The 18,563-nt window shown below is 42.9% G+C and overlaps 1 protein-coding gene across 2 annotated transcripts; it reads right to left on the bottom strand.

The window, feature by feature from the left end:
- On the bottom strand, positions 1 to 18,410 carry acin1a (apoptotic chromatin condensation inducer 1a). 2 transcript variants are annotated; one of them, XM_042496970.2, is made up of 18 exons: positions 18,192 to 18,410; positions 16,486 to 16,551; positions 16,200 to 16,311; positions 16,038 to 16,093; positions 12,712 to 15,840; positions 11,066 to 11,209; positions 10,295 to 10,380; positions 7,231 to 7,288; positions 5,163 to 5,202; positions 4,697 to 4,821; positions 4,394 to 4,537; positions 4,080 to 4,275; positions 3,611 to 3,756; positions 2,343 to 2,450; positions 2,114 to 2,221; positions 1,727 to 2,033; positions 1,452 to 1,552; positions 1 to 1,320 (listed from the first exon to the last, which is right to left on the bottom strand). In XM_042496970.2, exons 1-18 carry the CDS (start codon positions 18,327 to 18,329, stop codon positions 985 to 987), a joined length of 5,400 nt encoding a protein of 1,799 aa, XP_042352904.2. In that variant the 5' UTR covers positions 18,330 to 18,410; the 3' UTR covers positions 1 to 984. The 2 variants fall into 2 exon arrangements, with proteins under 2 accessions (XP_042352904.2, XP_042352905.2); XM_042496971.2 differs by having other exon boundaries at positions 4,697 to 4,839; positions 18,192 to 18,397.
- Between the last annotated feature and the right edge of the window lie 153 nt (positions 18,411 to 18,563).

Here is an 18,563-nt window from a genome sequence, read left to right as displayed (position 1 = left end):
GAAATTTCAGTTTTTATTATTTGTACATTCACCACTGATAGGCGTACTCAAAGAAGAAATTAAAAAAAACAAAACAAACCTTTGTACTAAAATGATAAAATAAAGATTAAAAAAACAATATTAAAACCATTGGTGAGAAATTTCATAATGCAACCTCCCCTCTCAGGCCTGTATTGACACTACAGGGTAAGAGAACAGGAGGAAGAGGAGGAAAGGAGGGAATAAGAAGAGAATCAATGATAAGGACATAATTATAACTTGTCAGGTGTGACAGACACCGATTCTCCCCCGCAGAGAATCATCTCATCTCTTAACTAAATAGAGGGAGAGAGGAACACTGCATTGCCTTAGTCGTTATTCCACACCTGTCCAAAAATACCCCAGAGCTGCCTCGTTTAAAGACTTGATTTTGAGTTATATGTCTGTACAAAATGCCAAACACACCTATTCCAATATTTTCAGATTTATGCAAGCCTCTGCATAGAGGGCAGAGTATTCTCTTTAGGCAGGACCGGCAAGTAGAGCCTTGGACTACATGCAGCAACAAAAGGATTCCTCATCCAGATTTCAGAGCTGTTTAAACACTGAGGCGACGACAATTGATTGCAAATCATAATTGGCACCTACACTTCGGGGCAAATGGGGAACATTGGGGGAAATTATTAAAATTACCCAGCGTGCCATACTGCTGAACCGTCAAGACAAAAACTTAAGAAAAAGAGAGGCAAAATGTTTAAAGAAAATATATCAAACCTTGACAGAAGCGAGACGTACAGCACTCTGGGAAACAACACTGCAAAAAATCATGGTCCCCTTTAAGCATGACTGTGTAGGTGTAGATGTGCTTTAAAAAAGGTGACAATTTGAGAGATGGTGACGACATCAGTTGGTCCTCTGTTGGGTCTTAGTTGTAACAAAGTACATGTAGTGAAAGGCAAATGGAAGAGGGTAGTCTGTAGGACAGTTCCATCAGTTGGCTGGCCATTAACGTCGCCTTTCTCGCGGGTCGCTGCGGCTACGTGAGCGTCTGCCCCCGCCTGCCCCACGGCCCTCTGGCCTACGGTAGCCATCCCTGCGTTTGTCGTTCTCCCTCTCCCTCTCCCTGTCTCTATCTCTACCCCGGTCTCTGTCTCTGTCCCTCTCTCTGTCCCTTTCCCTTTCCTTCTCACCCTCACTCCGCTCTCCGGTTGGCCCGCTTCCAGCTTTCATCCTCTCTTTGCGCTCCTCTTCCTTTTTTTTCTCCTCCTCCTCGTCTAGCTCCTTCCTCCGTTTCTCACGCTCCTTCATCCGTTCTGCTCTGGCAGCTTCCCGCTGAACAAACTAAAATAAAAAAGAATGCATAGAGACACAATACTTTAAGTAAAGACTTGAATCAGCTATCTAGGTCATGTACTTGAAGGTTATGCATTAAAAGCAGCAAGTAAAGCGTATAAAACTGTTATGTGTCTCACCTGCTCCTCTGTAAGTGGAAGCCAGTATATGCAAGGAGCTGCTTTAGTTTTGAGGAACAGATCGTCAAGCAGCTTTGCAGGAGGATCCTCCGCTGTTTTCTCTGCCAAAAAACATGCTCACTGTTAGAGCTGGTCAAAGTACATGAACTGATCATTAAGCTAATAATCAGTTATCAGTATAATTGCATTCCTAATCTTTTAATTGTTTCAGCAGCTCTACACAGTCTATTTTAGCAAATGTAAATATGGTCTAGCTTCATGCCTGCATCTCTTACCTTTCTTCTCAGTCTTCTTCTCCTTGCTCTTCCCCCTCTCCTTGCGTCGTCTCTCTCTGGAGCGTGACCTTCGGGGACCTCCCTCCTTCTCCTCACCGGGTTTCCCAAACTCTCTGACCTTGTCGCGATCCCACTCCCGCTCTGCTCTGGCCCTCTCCCGGCGCTCCATCTCACGCTCACGCTCTGCCCACTGGTCACGCTCCGGTAGGAGAGAGGGCAGGCCCGATGTTCGACCACGGCCGGAGCCAGGCCCCTGGTCCTCTGCTCCAGGTCTGTCGGCTGCACCCAAGCCTTTGTGGAAGTCCAGCTACAAAGCAGAGATATTCTCAGGCGACAGATGGCTAAGAATTGTGGGAGTAAGAGAAAAACAGACTAACAAAGTCTTACCTCATCCTGTTGGCAGAAGTCTACACTAAGGACTTTGGGGTTGCTCTGAGGCCATTTCACTCCGTGAAGAGCTGCCCGTGTAGCAACTGCCTCCTCTGAGCTACAGTACTGAACACAGAGAGAAAAGGATAGAGCTATGAGACACAGAGGAACCTTCTGCATGCCAGAAGCAGTCTGGCTCTGAGCTACAGTCCTCTATCAGAGAAAACACATGCTTTTAAAGACTCACAGTGACGTAGCAGTGAGACTTGATTTTGTCGATCCAGAAGCCCTCCTCCACAAGAGTGCCAGTTCTGCTGAGCAGTTCCTTAAGCTGACCCAGAGTGAACGGCCTCACCTGAATAAAACATTACAGAGCACTAATCAAAAGACTGCATTACACAACTAATGATAATGTGAGCAAAATACAAAGCATACATATATTGAAGCAATATATGTATGCTGTCTATAGCATCAGGATGAGAAAAAATAAAAACTACACAGACTAAAGGCTATGAATGTGAAAATATTTCTACATATATTTTTAAAGAAATTCATAGAGGTGGCTTGGCCTATGAAAGATGAAATGAGGTTCATGAAAGTGCGTAAATTAACATACACAGTGCCTTTAGAGCCTAATAGGTGGTTCACAAAAAAAAAAAAATCTAAAGCTCAATCTTAAACTGTACTATTATTGAGGATAATCCTGGCATCATTTCAGATTTTTACTACAACTAATATACAAAAAAACTCACAAACAGTACTGTCTGTGAAGCCAAAGTCTGAGATACATCAGCATAAGCCACTGTGCCACAACTCCCCTGTTATCCAAAAACTATTAAAAACGCAAATATTAGCTATACTGTTTTGCCCTTATTACTATAAACATAGGCAGCGTTGTTTATTCTGAATTAATTCTGCAACAGCGTTCTTAAACCCTGAGAGCAGCTCTGTGTCAGGCAGACATTACTGTGCATGCTTGGGGAAGTTGTTGAGTAGTTGTTCATCATGTTGATCAAACTATATGGTACTTTCATGCATGGGGTTGTGGCTACACAGAAAAAAATAACTTTCTGATAGACTTTGGTCTTTGCAGGGATTTGTTCAGCTGGGTGGCATTTGCTCCAATTTGTCAGTGTTTTTTTGTGTGTGTAGGCTGTGCTGCCTTCAGAACATCCTGACTACTGCCTCTCACTAATGAGGAGAAAGGTTGTACAATATCTATTTAACACATACAGTATATGACAGTTTTGGGCCTGTGCTGCTGGACATTGGAAATTCTGGTTTTTAATCGGACTCTGGACAAAAACTGCTGCTGTGGTTCAAGCTAAGGTTTGTGTTGTGTTGGGCTGGGCTGGTTTTGGGGTTCTAGTTTGTATTTATATGCCTGCAATCACAACATTATTACCGGTAAAATCACTTTTTTTGTTGCTTTTTCCCCATCTGTGTACACCACTCTCAATGAATGCGAATAATCAAGTGGAGCTTGTGGTGGGAACTAGAACAGTATTCTCTCACCAGGTTGCAGATGTGAACAATGTTAGAGACTTTGCCGCGAGGTGGCGAGGGCTGCCGGGCAGTGCGAACAGGGTCATCGATTGTGATGGAAACACCAGTTTTCTGCTGGCTGATGGAGCGACGAATGAGGGTGTCGCTGGGGGTCACTAGGGTAAAGAGGGAACAACAGTCAACATAGTGTCTTGATTACTACATTGACACTGTCCTTACAGTTGCTATAAAATATAACAAACGCTCAATAGAAAAAAAAAAGAATTAAATCAAAACAGACATCAGGTCCTATCTGTTACCTACACCTGGATAATAAAGCATGTGTAGTACAGTGTGTAGACTTTGTATTGTATATTTTTGTGTTATAACAAAATAAATGTTTGTAAAAGTTAGCTTACTCTTTCTAAATCTAATATTGGAATGATTTCTTTAAGAATTTAATGCCAGATAAGGACCATCTTGTGATAGATAGACTTACCAGTGTTAATTTCTACATCATGGCTGGTATGTGATGGAGATTGGGTTTCAATGGCTCCAGGAAATGAGGTGTCCATCTTCTCTTCATGTGCCCCTGTCCTCTCTCTGTCTCCCTGCTGGTCATCCTCCTCCACCTCCTCGTGTCTGCTCCTCTTTGCCTCTTTCTGTCCATTCTCCTGGCTCTCTGAGTGCACCACCTACAGTAGAGGGAAGGTTTTTTTAAAAACCATGGAGTTTCATGAGGAGCACCTTACATTTCATACTTAAGTTTATAACCTGTCATTCATGTAAAACAGTGAAGACCTGCAGACCTACCTGTGTGACAGTGCGTCGGATCTGAAGGTCCTGGTCAGAACGCTCCCTCTCTTCATCCTCTGCCCCGGAGAGGACAGCTTCCTCTGGGTGCAGGTCCACTACTGCCTCCTGACCGAGACATGGACGAATGTCTGGGATCAGGGACTGAGGGCAAAGGACGGAGATAATGCCTAAGATGAATGGGCCTGCATAATCCAACACAGTGAGCAGCGGCACAGCTACTGCCTCACACTGCATCTATGAGTGCACAAGGGCATTACTGGCAACATCTATGTTGCGTTGGTTATGCTTTGCTGCGGATACCTTGAGTGAATCTGTGGTGATGCTGATGGAAGGTTTCTTGGCAGTGACAGCTGTGCTGGAGCCCCACCTCCTCTTGCGACCGGCCGTGGCCCCAGAGTCCTGCTCGCCCTCTGCACTGCCAGTGCCTGGGGAAGATTTACTGCCTGGTAAGACAAGGAAAAAATAACTCACTGAATCCTACTGCGCATGATGTGTACAGCATAAGCATGCATGACGTTACCATGACGTTACCAATTCATGCATGCACCACAGACTTGGCCACATATTTTTAAGACTATGGATAATCATGCAATCCATAATATTTTAGATTTATTCATGTAGAGTTCCTAAACCTCAGACTAACAATCCCTGTTAATACATAATGAACATTATAAATACTGAACATTCTAAATACTGAAAAGGCACAAAAAAACAACACTTGATGATGCGATCAGTTCTAAATGCAAAGACGGAAGGATGTACTTACTGCTAATAGAGATCTTACGGGCTGAGAAGGCCTTTGGTGTCTGAAACACAAGAGGATAAAACAACCCCATACATGGGAGAGGTGAGAGGCAGACACTGAGTGGTAAAGGACAGGTTGGAGGAAAGGTGGAACAATAACATGAAAGGGGACAAGAAGGGGCTGAGAGTGAATGATAGAAACTGCTCTGCAAAATCTTGTTTAAATTCAAGTCTACTGAGTGGCAGAAGGCTAATAAATATTTGATAATCTATAACTATAGATTCTTTACTATAACTTGCTTTGGAGGAGTAAACTGTAGTCGCAGTCTCTATCATACAAACAAGGATCTGGTGGAAATACTGCAGTTTAAATTCTGGTTATTTAAAATCTTTTTATCTAAATAGACACATTAAATCCAATTAGTTTCACAGAAGTAAAGATCAACTGAGATTAAAGATTATAAAACAGACGTTTAGAGATATTTTGTTTAAACTGCAGTGACCACGAATAAAACTTAAAGTGCTGCTTCTCCTAGCAAAAACTACACAGAGTATAACAGGAAACTAAGCATTTCAAGATAACTGTATGAAATAAAACATTGAGTAAATGTCTACTTATTCCCTGGTACCACTGACACCTGATCCTTACTGGTTTGGATATGGCCCAATCACGACTGCATGTACTGTATCTAGGCAACAAGGGTCCAATCAAAGGTGGCTGAGATGTTTGGATGGAAATCTGAAAGCCTGTTGGCTGGCAGGATGGGATCAATAGTTCATTTGGGCAGGGGCTTTGAAATGTTTTTGGTCAAAGCCATCATCCTCCCTCAGTTGTTTTGGCATTAGTCCTTTTTAAAATGTGGCAGGCTCTTATAACAGTAGGAAACAAAGAGCCCAGTGAGTTGGAGACCAGTTGTTGGAAGTCTTCACTGTTGCACACAAATCCAAAATTTTGATGTTAGAGTTCAGTTGTGTTTGAAGAGCAGTAAGTTCATACTGAGAGTCACAAAGTAGCAAAAATCGGCAGATGGCTGTTGTAGAAAGGAACCCAAATGGCAAGTTCTTTTTCAGTTCAAACAAAAACTGTCACCCATTTAGTCCAGGTAAAAGCTTTGGCCTCTTTGATAATGCATTTAGTATCCAAGAAGGGCATTTGCTGGAGAATTATGAGTCCGATTCCAAGAGATTAACAAAATCCATAATGTCCTTTGTCAAGCATGTTACAGTTCATGAACCACAGTTATGTCCACAGTGCCCCACATTTCTTTGCAAGTGGGACAAAATGTCTCAATGTGAAACAAAATGAAATCTACTCAGTTTTTGGGAGGGTTTCACAGCAGTCTTGACTTGATGTGAGCGCACATCTTTGCTCATCTCTTCTCCGTGTTGATTTTACAGGTACAAGGCCTGATTAGTGGATGAAAGGCTAAGAGAGGTGGAACACTGACTAGCCAACCCCTTCTTTGAATCTTCTGGTCCAATCAATAGCTCTTGCCAGCATTATCCGTGAAAATGAGTCAGCCTTTGTTGCCAGGGGTGTCCCTCTGCAGTGCAGCCTTGGGGGCTTATCTGTGGTGAACTCTGGATTCTTGGGGACAGTGGAACAGGTGCAGCAGTAGCAGTAGTAGTAGTAGTAGTAGTAGTAGTAGAAGTGGTAGTAGTGGCAGAGGTAGTATGCAGGTACCAATAGGGGCAATGGAAGAGGCATGAGCACCTTTATAACAAAGCAATCATTTGGGGTTTAAACATCAGCCACAGTGAAAAAATACCCTTGCTGTTCCTGCCTATGACAGTGCCAACAAAGGTTTTACAAACAGCCATATTAAAAAAAAATCCTACACACATTCTACTACTTGTAAAAAAGGGCTCATTAAATAATCTAATGGAAATATATTTTTAATGTGAAGAAAAACGTTGCGACAAATAATATAGACTTATAATCAAATGGCCTATGCTGTAATATATTCAGATAAACAACACTCAACTATAAAGATTTAACTACAAAGGCTCAAATGGGTCAATCCATCTAAGTCCTTAGCTACCAGCAGCTTTGAGGACCAGGATGATTCACAGTTCTCCAGGTGCCTTACCTCCTCGCCAGTCTCTGGAAGCTTCTCTGACTCTGCCATGGCAGTCTCCTTCACCTGACTGTAAAGTGTGAAAAATATATATCAACAGGAAAAAGAGGGAACAAATGATCAGATCATGGTTTAAATTAAGGTATTTTTAAATCAAGGCTAAATAAATGCAACAGCATAAATTCATAAGAGCAATTACACACAGAATATAAATGTCTAATATGCTGGCATTACTTAAAATAAAAAAGTGATAATGTAATACGATTAAATATGTAGGAATGGCAATCTAAAAACAAAAATCAAGATAGTATTACTTTACAAGTGTGTATTTGAATCGGAAATGAGGGATGCACTGTAATTTCAGTCATCAGTATCTGCAGATAATGGCTTTCAAATGAAATATCAGCCAACGTGTAGATTTCTGCAGATATCACAAACTAATATATGTATTATTGATTGACAAAATAACAAGTACAAAACATCCACCCTAAGTTTAAGTATTTTTCTTATTTTGCACAATTAATGAGTATTAAATACATTGAAAAGCATTGTATGTCATGTCTCCATCTGCTGGTGGGCCATCACAATAAGAGTATGCATAATATGATGTTATTTCCACTGCAGAAGAGACTTGACAACTAAAAATAGGTGGGGGAAAAGTGGATATATCACTTCTGGTTATCCGCTACGTGAGTTGTTATATAACTGCATATCTGATATCTGCAAAAAAAAATCCAATATTGTGCATCCCTTCTAAAAATTTAAAAGCACTACTGTGCTTAAATCTCCACATTCAAAATTTAAATCATACAGCCATAGACATAGGCATTATTTCCCTTTAAAAGCAGCATCAAAAAATTCTCAGTAGTTGAGCCTCCTCCACCAAGATAAACAAACAGCAACCAGGTGATGCTAAAATAGCGGCGCCAGAAGCGCAATTCGCACACAGTCACTTCGTCATTTCACAAATAGTTCGCTCCTAATTCTCCATTGTGGGTCAAAGGACTGAGCCGAAGAGGACAGTCAAGGAATGCAGAGCCACCGCAGTCCTCCTCCTTCAGACCTACCGAGTCCGTCCACACAGACACACACGGTCAACCACAGCCACACAATACCTGACAAATGAGCGCGCGCCTCACGTTCTCATGTCATCCTCACGCGCGCGCACGACAACACGTCCACTCATTCCGACTTCAATTAACTTGTGGGAACTTAAACTGTGCTCGGTTAAAACGCAGCACACGCGCTGCGACTGTTGCTAAAAAGACTGCGTCGCAACGAGCCAGCTCTCTCCCTCCCTCCTACCTCCCTCTCACCAGAGACTACTCTCCTCTCAGCGCATTCATGTCCGTACCGGCTGGCAACCGAAACCTGCGACGGACAAACCCTCGCCTGCTGTTTAGCTGAGCCGCTGTATGGAAAACCACAGGCCGGCATCGGCAGCTAAAACCCTCGTCGGAGCTCAGCCATGTTGCAACGAATGAAAAAAAAAAAGAAAAAATCGTGAATAAAAAGGACCCGCATCTTCTCAGCCACACCGGCTTCAAGGCAGTCTCATCAATCGCCTGATGGGAAAGTCAATACCTAGCATCTCTTATGACACCGTTATGTATTCATAAAGCATACAGTTTCTCTAATGGAGTGGGATTCTATGATCTGATGGCAATGATGAAGAATCATTTGTCAAAAATACAGACAATGGCCACAGAATTTTAATTTCTAATGAAATCATGTAAAAAAAAAATGTCTTCAGGCAGGTGATTTTTAAAACAATTTTTGCAGCCTTGCTCAGAAAAGTCTGGCATTGATTTCATTTTTTTATCATAATCACACCTGCATATTTCGAGAGAACCATAGATGTAACTGAAAGGAGAAGCCAGTAAAATCAGGGTGGCATAGCTTTAGTGCATACTCAGACTCACAGTCCTGCTGTAAAATCAATCTTTACAACCAATAACATCTGCAGGATACGGTGAAATTTCTATGTGGTCAGTGTGGAGTTGATCCTGTGTACATCAGCTCTAGAAATGGGAAAAGATCCCTACAACTGAATATTCCTACAACTTTTTTCACAGTGGGCTAAATTTAAAGCTGCATTAACCTCTCATATGCCTCATAATGTTTTCATGTCAATAAACGTGTCATTTAAATCAACTTGTGCTTTAAGAATATTGTCAAGTGAGTGCCACAAAAATGTACATTTAGAGCACTCATAACTGTTCTTTGACTCGCTGTACAGTATTTCTGGTGGAGAAGCAGTATGTAAAAGTGAGTGGAACAAATATTCTAATGCTAATGCACCTGAGCAGATGCAGGTCCTGCAATGTCGGTTAGCAGCATTTCAGGAGTCATTTTTTTCAGCCCTATATTATTTAGCCTTTTGCTGACATTTCCAGATTGGGCTTTGGGTGGAAAATGTGCATAAAGACTTGAGAAATATAATGAGAACTTCCTTTATTATCACGAGATAATACTGCAATTCATTTAACAACCACAGCAACAGAAAAAAGTGAAATGTTGAATTCCCTTAGCTATAACAAAACATTGAGAACAGCCTTTGTTCGTGATACTGGAAACGATCATATACATATTTTTTTTCTCATACAAGAATGTAACCAGGTTTGCATATTGCTAGATATGGATGTTAAATATGGACCGCTGAGAGCAGGGGTTGGACCAAAAACAATGTGCAATCAGATGCAGACTTCCCAGGATGGTTGGTAACCATATTAAAGCAAAGATTAAAGCAATCTATCAAAAAGGTAGAAACCCGTCTGATCGTTAACTTTTGTAGTACTAATGTGACATAAGGATCAGTTGGACAGATTAATTAAAGAACACACTGTTGACTTGATAGTAGATGTCATATATACTATAACTAGACACACACACACACACACACACACACACACACACACACACACACACACACACACTGTTCATAACCCTCATAACCCTCTTAAGGACAAATATGGATTCGCAAGGCAGTGTAAATTTGACACAGACAGACAGACAGACAGACAGACAGACAACATATAGGATGTGTCTAATAAACCCAGACAAGATCAAAGCAAACCTTTGTTTGTCTGTTTCCTCCTCTTCCTCGCTGTCCTCTCGCTGCCTTTTTGTCTCTTCTCTGGTTGGTGCTTCATTAAAGGGTATCTGAGGATATAAAAATGATAGGAAATGGAATAAGAAGTGAAATAATATAGTGAATATTTAAGTCACTCAATCAGTTAAGGCAACACTTATCCTGACATTGCCAGTCCAAATCACAAATGCGAGTTAAGGGTGAATCAGCAGTTAATTTCTAATTTCCGAGGGCATTATCAACAGTGATGGGTTAAAATGCCTCTGGATGCAACTGAACAGACCTGCAACCAATCAGAGCAAGGAAACATGTGGTGTAGCACAGAGCAAAGGACAAATGTAAACAGACGACAGCAGGCAGAGATTAAATGACATCTGATGGTGTGGCATCAATATGTCTGTGAACAATTTCTGCTGTTTTCGCCATCAGAATCTGAACTTCAACAGAAAGTTCCACGTCAGATCCAGCCATCTTGGTAGTTTACAAAAATGGCTCAGCAGCACTCGTCTCCACTAAGATGAGTTTATGGTCGCAATGGTGTCCCCAGTAGTTTTGTCTGCTTCCCAGGGTGGGCAGCATCAACAAAAGGTAACATAAATGCCAGAAAATAAAGCCATCACAAAATTTGTGTTAAGCATAAGTTAATTTTAGGTACATCTGTTGCCTTAGAAATTTAGGTTTTTAGTTAAGATGTACAAGTAGGCGTGACAGATGAAAAAATAAATCTTGAGGTGTGTTAATTTATGGGAAACTGACCTTTGTGTGACTGTCTCCATCAACAGTAGCGTTACTCTTTTCTGCAGACATATCTCTTTTGCAAGGAAGGGCTTTTTGAGTTTCCTTTAAATCCTCAGCCTGAGCCTCTAGTGTCACCCTGGGCTTTGGTGAAGGTTTTTCTTCCTAAAACAAAAAACAGATGGACAACATTTCATGACATTTTCAGCACTTCAAAAAAATAATTAAAAAAAAACATATTAAAACAATACAGCATTGATGTACACACAGTTAGAAACAACTGGCTGAAAACACCTGCTTTTCAGTAGAATGTTTTCCCTTATCCTGATCTAAGGACATGGATGCCCTAACATCTGATTTTTCTTACGTTACCAAGCACTGCGCCTCATGTAGGATTACTGTTGTTGTTCAATACAGACAAGCTTAGCTATAAAAACTATAAAATACTTGTGCAACTCTTCTTCTAAAGCCACTTCACATCTGCATGACCCTACCTCATTCTATGTTCTAGTCACAAACCTAACACTAAACTACCAAATCCGCTTTGTTGCTCATAACATGTAACATCAGCTTTTGCTGTTTCTTGAGCCACTCTTTGCTTTTGTGGCTTTTTATTTCACTCTTTAAATACTTTAAAACCTTCACTGTCAACACACCTGTAGAACATCCTCACAGTAAAAGCCAAGAAGTGCTTAGTATACCTCAGAACTCACTTTATGGTACATTCAGACGTGCATACAAGAGGCACGCCACTGCTTTCATACACTCAGGGGGCAGTCTCATCTCAAACGAGCAAAAATGCTCATTGTGGTTACTCCGTCCAGAACCTAGTTTTTGTCTTAAACAATTTCTTAAATTCTTCTTTTCTAAAAATATTCCAAGGTAAGATAATAACCTTAAAAGACATGAGATCTATCTTAAAATGTACAAAACAGTCAAGCATCAGTAAACAATCATTAGCCTACTCCCTTTCAGGGCTGTAACAACACATCAGCCTGGATCGATATATCAATGTAGCCATCATTAATCCAACATTATCAATGCAAAGTGAAAACATCGATACATATCGCTATCTTCAAGACCTGTCTTTATTTTGAAATTCCCATGGCATGTCTGTCACTATTTCTGTCCCCAAAAGAGTGCTAGGGGACTAGCGGCAGTCAAATAATGGGAAACAGCCACGAAACAAACAATAAGGATATTTACTGATATCCTTTCATATCAATCATAAGCTCTAGCATTAGATCAAAATCGGATCTTGGCAGACTTTGTGATATTAGCAGATAGTTTATCTTGATTAAACGAATCAAAATATCATATCTTGATGAAAGTTGTGATTTACACTCCTACTCTCTTTCCTCATAAAGGCGCAGTCACTTTACACCTGCCAATGGGAGCTGAATGCTCACTCAGTGCTATGAAAGCCACAGACTGCATTTTTGTATTTGTATGCCTGAATGTACAGTTATACACAAACAACATACCCTTGCAAATGACAGTTGCAGAATGCAGTGTGCTGCCTGCTAGGATAATGCTATCTGAGTGACAGAGTGACTATTAAGGCAATGAGGCAATATATTATGCATAGCCGACTGTCATGGTGCTTAAAACCTCAGAGACAGGGGCTATTCCTGCTGTATGAGAAAGGATCCTTCTCCATCACTTACCCTTCTACCTCTTGAAGTGGAGCTGGTTTTCTCTCGAGAGGATGAGGATGAGCCAGAGGATCCAGATGATGAGGACCCAGAGTCTGATTCTGAAGAAGAGGAATCATTAGACGATGATCTTCGTTTTTGTTTTTCGTCCTTCTTTTCATCTCTTCCCCTCTGCTGCACAGCATCCACTGGGCTTGAGGGAGCCTTGCTTTCATCCACTTCAGATTTTTTGGTGGATTCATTGGCGGCCTGTTCCATCTTCACCAAATCTTTTTCTTTGTCCTCCAATACAAGGCACATGGCCCCTCCTTTTTTGGGACTTGGTGTTGTACTAAGAGTGGTCTCTTTCTCCAGCTGTGCTCCCAGAGATCCCAGCGCCCGGGCAACATCTTCCTGTTTTGTTTGCATCTGTGGATCTTGATGTTCGGCGGAGGACTTGAGTCCTTCCTGCTGTTGTTGTCCAACTTCGCTGAGGGAGGAGACAGGTGATGACCGAGGCTGGGGGGTATCAGAGAAGTTACGGGGCCGCTTGATTACTATTGACGTGTTAGAAGATTGGGTCTGAACTGGGGAGTCTCTAAAGAACCGGAACTTCTTGAAGGAGGACTGGGGCGACAGAGGTGTCGATGACATGGGTGCACCCGATTCTGCTCCTTCACCCTGGGACATTGGAGCATGGACATCTTCCTGCTCTCCTGCCTCTGTCGATGAATTTCCACCTGGTCCTGTGGAGAGGGGGGGAGGAGTGGGCAGGGGGGTGAGACCAATCTCACGGCCACGTTTGGATGGAGGGAGGTGACTCTCCCTCTCCTTTTCAGCCACCCTAGCTCTCTCTTTCTCCTGCTCCAAGGCTCTCTCCTGCTCCTCCTTCTCTTTCTGCACAGCTTTCTCCTTCTCTAACCTTTCAAGTTTGAGAGCGCTCTCCTTCTCCAAGGCTCTCTCCCTTTCAAGTTTCTCCTGCTCTAGAGCTTTTTCCCTCTCCAGCCTTTCTTTCCTCTCCTTCTCCGCTCTCTCCTTTTCTTTCCTCTGCTGTTCAAGAGCTGCCTCTCTCTCTAACCTCTCTTTTTCCTCCTTCTCTCTTTCCAAGGCTTCTTCCCTCTCTATCCTCTCTTGCTCCAATGCTTTCTCCCTCTCAATTCTCTCCTTTTCCTTTCTCTCAAGCTCTAACCTCTGTTGCTCTAAGGCTCTCTCCCGCTCCAACCTTTCTTGCTCTAGAGCTCTTTCTCTTTCTAGTCTCTCTTGTTCTAAGGCTTTCTCCCTCTCAATTCTGTCTCGCTCCAGTCTCTCCTGCTCCAAGGCTTTCTCCCGCTCTAGTCGCTCTTGCTCTAGTCGCTCTTTCTCCAGGGCTCTCTCCCTCTCTAGTCGCTCTTTCTCCAGGGCTCTCTCCCTCTCTAGTCTTTCTTGCTCCAAGGCTTTCTCTCTTTCAAGCCTCTCTTGCTCTAAGACTTTCTCTCTTTCTAGTCTCTCTTGCTCTAAGGCTTTCTCTCTTTCTAGTCTTTCTTGCTCTAAGGCCTTCTCTCTTTCTAGTCTTTCTTGCTCTAAGGCCCTTTCTCTTTCTAGTCTCTCTTGCTCTAAGGCTTTCTCTCTTTCTAATCTCTCTTGCTCTAGTCTCTCTTGCTCTAAGGCTCTTTCTCTTTCTAGTCTCTCTTGCTCTAAGGCTTTCTCTCTCTCTAACCTTTCCCTTTCCAACCTTTCTTGCTCCAAAGCCTTCTCTCTCTCAATCCTCTCCTTTTCCATTCTCTCAGCCTCCAGAGCTCTCTCCCTCTCTAGTCTCTCTTGCTCCAGAGCCCTTTCTCTCTCCTTCCGTTCCTGCTCCAAAGCCTTGGCTCTTTCTAGTTCCATCACTCTCTCCATTTCTTCCCTCTCACGTCTCTCCCTCTCCTCTTTCTCTCTCTGCAGACGTTCTTGCTCCAGGGCCCTCTGTCTCTCAAGCTCCTTCTGCCTCTCCAGCTCCAAGGCCCTCTCTCGTGCTAAGGCTTGCTCTCGCTCCTCCCTCTCTTTAGCCAAAGCTAGTTCCCTCTCCTGCCTCTCCCGTTCTAGAGCGAGTTCTCTCTCCCGCTGCAGAGCCTTTTCTCGCTCCTCTCTTTCTAAGGCCTGCTGTCGTTCAATTCTCTCTTTCTCCAGAGCCCTCTCTCTCTCCAGTGCAAGAGCTCTTTTGCGCTCTTCCTCCATTGCTCGTTCTTGCTCAAGTTTCCTCTGCTTTTCTTGCCTTTCCAGCTCAAGGGCCTTTTCTCTTTCTATCTCAGAGTCCCTCTCTCTGTCCCTCTCTTCTGTTGCAGTGGCCTTGAGCACACTCACAGGTACTTGTAAATGGGCCGAATGTGTTCCTGTGACACCCTGGTTGGCGCCTGGAATCATGGGAAATGAGACATGGCCTGCTGTATTAGCTGTGTGAGTGATGGCAGATACCAGACCCTCTGGAGGCCCTCTGCCAGGAAATGATGTAGCCGGAGAACTGCTTTCCTGTCTATCACCTTCCCCACCGCTGTGGTGCCAACCTGCTCCAGAGAAAGCACCTTCTGACTCCATTTTACGTGCCAGAAGGGTCAACGGGCCCGGCTTGCGCTCTGCATGTCCACTCCTCTGTGGCTCTGGGCTGCTACTACGGCTGCCACTGCTGGAGGAACCAGAGCTGGAGGTACTGGGTGAGCGCCTAGCTGGGGCTACATCTGGACTAGGGGGGCTCTGTTTAGGGGTGTCAGGCAAAGGGAATGATAACTCTGGAGGTGGGGATGGAGGAGGTGTGGGCTGGCGGAGTTGAGGGGACAAAAGGGAAGGCATGTGTTGCTGTGGGGGTTGACAGGACGCTCCAGACCTCTCTCTGGCCGTGGGCATTCGGGCTGGCTCTCTGTGGCTTCTCCTCCGAGCACCGTTTTCCCAATCATCGTCGTCACCATCCTCCTCGGCATCCTCACTGTCGTCATCGTCACTGTCAGCAGCAACTTCGTTGGAGACAGACCCCCTCTCTGGCCGGTGTTGACTACCAGGAATGCGCATGGCGACAGAGCCAGAAGCAGGAGGACCGGACATGTCGGCATCTTGGCTCCTGTTACCCTCTCCCTCGTTCACTGCACCAAAGAATCCCTCCCCACCAGAGGGTCCAGGTGGTTTGTGCTGCTCAGCCAATGCTGCTGTGGCATCCTGATGAGGACAGAGAGGGAGGTGAGGCTTATTTAGAGATAGCATTATGTTATTTTTCTTTCACGAAAAGGACCTTGTACAATTCTTACCAGCAAATTCCTTTCAAATGTGCATTTTTTTTTGCAACACAGAGGATATCCAAATAAAAAGATTAGAAAATGTGACAGATAGTAATAGGTAAGAAAATAATGTCAGACCTGGGCTTGAGGAGGGCATGAGGTACTGTTGTTAACTTCTGTGTGGTCCTCTTCCTCTGTTGACAAGACAAATAAATAAAATCACAAAAATGTTTTGCAGGATGACCTGAAATGTACACAGTAACTTAATTAGTTGCAGTGGAGGATTTTAACAACACTTACCGTTTGTGTCATATGCTTCACGAGCCTCCCTCTCCAGCCGCTGCCTCAGGAGCTCCTGTTGTTTAGCCAGATACTGCTTGATAAAGCTGTTCTGGCTCATTTCTTCGCCAATCTAAAGACAGAAAACCATTAAAAATAAGGTGCATGCCACCAAGGCCACTTGCAAATACTTCCTGCAGCTATTTATCAGAACTGTGCTGATACACATTTTGTCATTTGAACTTAAGAGGTAATTATACATGAAGAGGCTTCAGCCATTGAAATGAATATTAAAGCAGACACTTACCTGCGAGTTTGGCTGCAGTCCGATGTGAGCAGTGGAGGTCCTCTGCAGATTCTCCAGCATGAGAGCCTGTTATGGAAACAAGAGACTCTATTCACTCCACATAAATAACAGGCAGCTATTCTTCTAAAGTTGGTAGAGTTGGTAGTGGTGCTTTTAAAAAATAAATATATATAGGTAATTTATGACAACCTTGTTATTGTGTTTTGTATTCAGTAATCATTTTCACTATGACTGTCAATATTTCTATCCTTTAGTCTCTGTGTGCCTTAGCATGCCATAAACACTGACAGGAAAAACATAATCCTGCATCACTGCCTGTCCTTCTTAATCATTTTAGGTTTGGAAAATGTTGCTTTGATACAGTGTAGAGTAGAGAGTTATGGGAAACTTGTGAAGAGAGAGAACACCACAGTTCCCTGGTTAGAAACAAACAAGTAACAATGTCAGAGTTATAAGGGTCAGTCAGACAAGGCATGGCAACTACGGTGGAAAGAAGACCAGACTGAAAATAGCGTGGGCAGAGTAATAAGCAAAAGCTGCTGGATGTAACTTCAGTTACTTAACTTTTCCAAACCTTAATTAAACATTTAGCTGGTCTAATCTATCTCTGTCTTCATGCCATAGAGAATCCCATACCACTCTGTTGCTTGTGTTATTTCACCCTGCATGAACACTCAGGGACGTTAACAAAAACTACTTTCAACAATGGTTTCATCTCCAGAATCTTGCACAGTGGTAAGACAAAAAGAAAACACGTGAAAAATCGATTATAACAATTATATAATAACGAACAATTTCACCATTAGATAATAGTGGCTTACTTTTGGTGCAAAAAGAACATAATCACATACGATTTTGACATCAAAGCATTTACATTTTAAGAGGGGTTTTTAATGTACCTACACTGGTAACAGACTATGGAGGAACAACATTTCTTGTGTGTTGACTAAATAACAGTGTCCACATTTAGATGTGAAATAAAGGTGACTTGATGCTATAAAACATCACTTGCTACTTTCATTGCGCAATTCAGGGAACAAATGTTAGTTAATCGGATTTTTTTTAAAGAAAATAATCCAACTTTCATGGCGAAGTAGTGAGATAAGGTTGAATACCTGTCGCAATGTAAACAAACTCGCTCACACATGACCTATGCCGCTCACGGGTCGTACCTTTGAGAGCAGTACCACTGCTAAATTTGGCGGAAAACACCGACATTTGTACATTTATAAGCATTGCATTGTCGTTAAATAGACATTCGTCGATAGTTTGGGGGCTAAAGACTTGTTTAACGCTTTAATGCTAACAGCTAAACTCATGTATACAAACATTGCTCGGGACAGACACCGTTAACGGTAACATAGATAGCATTTAACCAGGCCACCGCTCAAGTCACCGCGTTAGCCAGGGGAGCTAACAGGACAACATTACCCCGACACATACTTTGAAAATAGCCACTAAGTTGATTGAACTCCCGGTCTTGCTAAGCTTGATATTATTCTGCACGGCAAAAACAGTGCTCAACTGCAGCGAATTGCAACTAGATGCATTTCTTTGCTGATAAATGTTGGTTAGCCTTGATAACTCTACTACGCTGGTCGGCAGTAACGATACTCAGTTGTCGGCCCTCGAGAGAACATCAGCCCGTCTCATCGTTAACGTTAGCTCGAAGCAACCGTATTCCCGTATTTCGCAGCAGAACTCACCCCCTTGAGTCTTTTGATGAGAGCATTCTTCTGGCCGCTTTTCGAGAGTCCTCTCTCCTCAAGAGCAGCTTTCAAATCCGCTACTCGAAGGGACTGGAGCGGTCTCCCGTCCAGCGTAACGTCTTCGAGGTCCGCCATTTTCCGTTCCTCTAGTCGGTTCCCAGAGAGAGCGACGAGCAACGCCTTCCTCCAGCGGGCGTCATCAACGACGACTTCCCCCTAATCAAATTATCAAACGTATATATCAACATTTAAAGCCCAAAACACACAAAATTCATTGTCAATACTATTAAATGCGTCTTATATATAAAACACAAATTACCGCTCATCTTTTAATTTTGACAGCGACAAACTGCGCAAAATCTGCGCAAG

Source organism: Plectropomus leopardus, chromosome 12 (assembly GCF_026936395.1).
Source record: "Plectropomus leopardus strain MGB_pleo_1.0 chromosome 12, ASM2693639v1, whole genome shotgun sequence".
In the NCBI taxonomy this organism is placed as follows: Eukaryota; Metazoa; Chordata; class Actinopteri; order Perciformes; family Serranidae; genus Plectropomus; species Plectropomus leopardus.
This window is presented reverse-complemented; position numbering and strand designations above follow the sequence as displayed.

Bases quoted from the DNA above. Each gene is read 5' to 3' on its own strand.
- acin1a (XM_042496971.2), bottom strand. From the start codon at position 18,329: ATGGCGGACCTCGAAGACGTTACGCTGGACGGGAGACCGCTCCAGTCC. The intron at 16,552-18,191 runs GTGAGTTCTGCT...TTTCCATAACAG, and splicing joins TCATCAAAAGACTCAAGGGG to GCTCTCATGCTGGAGAATCT. The intron at 16,094-16,199 runs GTAAGTGTTGTT...TCTTGTCAACAG, and splicing joins TGAAGCATATGACACAAACG to AGGAAGAGGACCACACAGAA.